The sequence below is a fragment of the Medicago sativa genome, chromosome 3 (genome assembly GCF_051527215.1).
Source record: "Medicago sativa cultivar Bolivia chromosome 3, Bolivia_mono, whole genome shotgun sequence".
In the NCBI taxonomy this organism is placed as follows: Eukaryota; Viridiplantae; Streptophyta; class Magnoliopsida; order Fabales; family Fabaceae; genus Medicago; species Medicago sativa.
In genome coordinates, this window is record NC_140751.1 from 37,245,788 (window position 1) to 37,248,893 (window position 3,106).

General features: G+C 37.9%; 1 protein-coding gene across 1 annotated transcript; it reads right to left on the reverse strand.

The window, feature by feature from the left end:
- Positions 1-1,152: 1,152 nt before the first annotated feature.
- Positions 1,153-3,106, reverse strand: LOC146937446 (uncharacterized). The gene is made up of 2 exons (XM_085751746.1): positions 2,123-3,106; positions 1,153-2,038 (listed from the first exon to the last, which is right to left on the reverse strand). The coding sequence occupies exons 1-2, from the start codon at positions 3,093-3,095 to the stop codon at positions 1,224-1,226; spliced, it is 1,788 nt and encodes a 595-aa protein (XP_085607872.1). The 5' UTR covers positions 3,096-3,106; the 3' UTR covers positions 1,153-1,223.

A 3,106-nucleotide genomic window follows, 5' to 3' on the forward strand; every position in this document is an offset into this window, starting at 1 on the left:
ACATGGGAAGGATGAATCCTTTCCCACCATGGGAAAGGTGATCTTTTTACCATTGATATATTAGTATTTTAATTCAATGGTTGAGATCTCTTACTGGTTACCTATATGCAACTTTTTGATATTAATCCTACAACAATAAAAGATACCCCACAAATAATTGTTTATATTATAATAACTTGTTAATATTTTTAAAAGATGATGTTGTGTCTTTCTTTATTAATGTAAAACAACAATGCAGTAATAATTTGTTCTTAATCCCTCATATCTCATCGAAGTTACCCTCCACCCAAAGAATAACTATCAACTGCACCAAACTCCACTCAAGCTTAAACAACACAAATAATTCCATTGGAATTGACCTCTAAGATAATATCAACCAAATTTGAATAAATTATGGGGAGGTGAATTGACACAGCAATTGAAGTATGTAGCCTTCCAGATTTGATGGAAAACAAAGAGAACAAAAATGGTGGCATATTGCATGAACTTCAGAGACGGGTATTAGTGAAAATGGGAATAGAAAAAAAAAATACAGAGATGAGAAGTGTAAAACTTTAACTTGAGAAAAATACTGTGATGGATGACGCTGGGTGATGCTAGATAGTTGTAAATTGGGGAGGTGTAGATTTAATTTCAGAAAAACAACAGGTGTTATTGGTAAAATTGTTAATATGATTAAATATTAGTTTTTTGTAGCCATTGAAAAACCAAACAAAATAAAAAGCAACAGGTTAGTGTGGACAGGTGGCTGTAAAATGTGAGCTTTCCCATGGTGGGAAAGGATTCCCCTTTCCCATGTTAACCTTCACGTCATATCATAGTCTCCTAAAACAAAGTAAGTGGAAATTTTTTTTTTCTGCCCTACTTTATTCCCAAAAATACAAAAATACCCTACTTTTTCGAAAAAATGCAAAAATGCCCTACTTTTCAGTACCACGCAACTGCCAGCAGCGAGGTACCGAAAAGCTGTCAGCCATACCACGCAACTGGAGATGGCGAGGTATTTTGTGTGTTTTTTTTTTTAATTTTTAAATACCTCTCAACTTGGAGTTGAGAGGTATAATAAGGACAAAAAATTTTCATAACTTGCATGGGACACACGTGTAGTTGCATGGAATATTAATAATAATAACAACTTAATTTAAAAAAGGAAATTATAATAATAATCATAATATTTATAAAATAAAAAAAACGAAATACAATAAATATTAAATACTACATTTCTACTGATGTGTAATATTAATGCAATCTTTGCGGGAATGACCAGGCATCCTACAAACGCCGCATCTTCTCTCGGTTTCCACATCGTCCATCTCGGTCCTAATGCGAGTAATTGGTGGACGACCTTTTTTTGCCCGACGCATGGACTTGTTGGGAACCACCTTCAGTCCTTCATAATCAGGCCAATATGTCTGGTGGTGAACCACGTCGAAGTGGATGTTGTATACGGCGTATACACACTGATTCGTGAATTTTGGATCGACAAAAGTCTTGTAGTCGTGAGAAAAGCTAGAACATGCGGCAATGACATGTGAGCATGGTAGGTGTAACGCTCTGAATCGTCCACAGTCACACCATTTATTTTGCAGGTCCACCTTGTATTCTCCCTTTGGTAATCCTTCTTTATGGTCGATGGTTTCACGGACGGAGAAGGTATACCGATCCCGGTCAAATTGAGTGACATGATGACTGTTGGACTTATGAGCCTCATCCCTGAGATATTTCATGATGTTTTCTGAGAATGGCTCACCAGAATTTACCCTTGCCGCTGCCTCATGTCCTCTTTTAGCAAACAAGGCCGCCAACCTGTAATATGATGCTTTCACAATAGCTGTGATCGGGAGTCCTCGAATACCCTTATACACGTTGTTTTGTGACTCTACCAAGTTACTTGTCATGTGGCCCCATCGTCGACCATCATCATGTGATTGAGTCCACTTTTCTTTAGGAATGTTGTCCACCCATGCTAAAGCCTTTCGGTCTGCAACAGCGATTTCAGAGCGGTAGTATTCGAATGTTGGGATGTTCATGGCGTAACCTGCATTGTTTTGAAAAAAGTTAGATGTGTGTTATTTAAACAAATAATATGTCAAATTTACCAGGAAAGAGATATAATTTTTACCCATGCCTTCAACTTTCTTCTTAAGTTCTCCATCCTTGAACGATCGCATAAAGTTTTGTGCAATGTGTCGGACACAAAACACATGGCTTGTCGGAGCATCGTGCCATCCATTTTGTGGATCATCATACGCGCTCTTTATCGAAACATGTCTATCAGAAATGAGGCATATGTTCGCCTGTGGGGTGACATGCTGCCTTAGATTTTTCAAAAAGAAACTCCATGCCTCCTTGGTCTCACCTTCCACGATTGCGAAAGCAATGGGAAATATCTTGTTGTTCCCATCTTGCGCAACAGCTAACAACAATGTTCCTTTGTATTTACCATACAACCAAGTTGCGTCAATCTGGACAATTGGTTTGCAGTATTCGAAACCCAAGATGCACGGACGAAAGGCCCAAAAAAGACGCTTGAAGACAGTCTCATTGACCACTTCTGTTGATGGGACCGTTTGAAAATCAATAACTGTCCCTGGCAAATCTTTTTCCATAACCATCAACCACTGTGGTAGTTCTTTATAAGACTCCTCCCAGTTACCATAAATTGATTCAATCGCTTTATTTTTTGCTCTCCATGCCTTTCTGTATGAAATTGTGTAATTAAACTTCTCGCGGATGTGTGCCTTTATAACCTTCACTGTAATTGAAGCATCCATATGAAGTAGTGACATAACACTTTCACATATGACATTGTAACTAAGTTTCCGATGATCTTGCGTCAAGTCTGTTGAGACACATGTATGAAGATCCTTCATTTTTCCAATCTCCCATCTATCACTTTTTTTCCTCCACGAGGCCCTCAATTTGAAACCACAGGTTGTATCTTTACATTTGATGACATACCTTTCTGGATCTGATTGAATCACAGAATAATCCCATGAATTTTTGATGTGATAATATCTAATTGCGAGAATACAATCATTCTTGTTATGAAATTGCATCCCCGGGGCAATATCTTGATCGACCGGAAGAGTCATTGACCGATAAA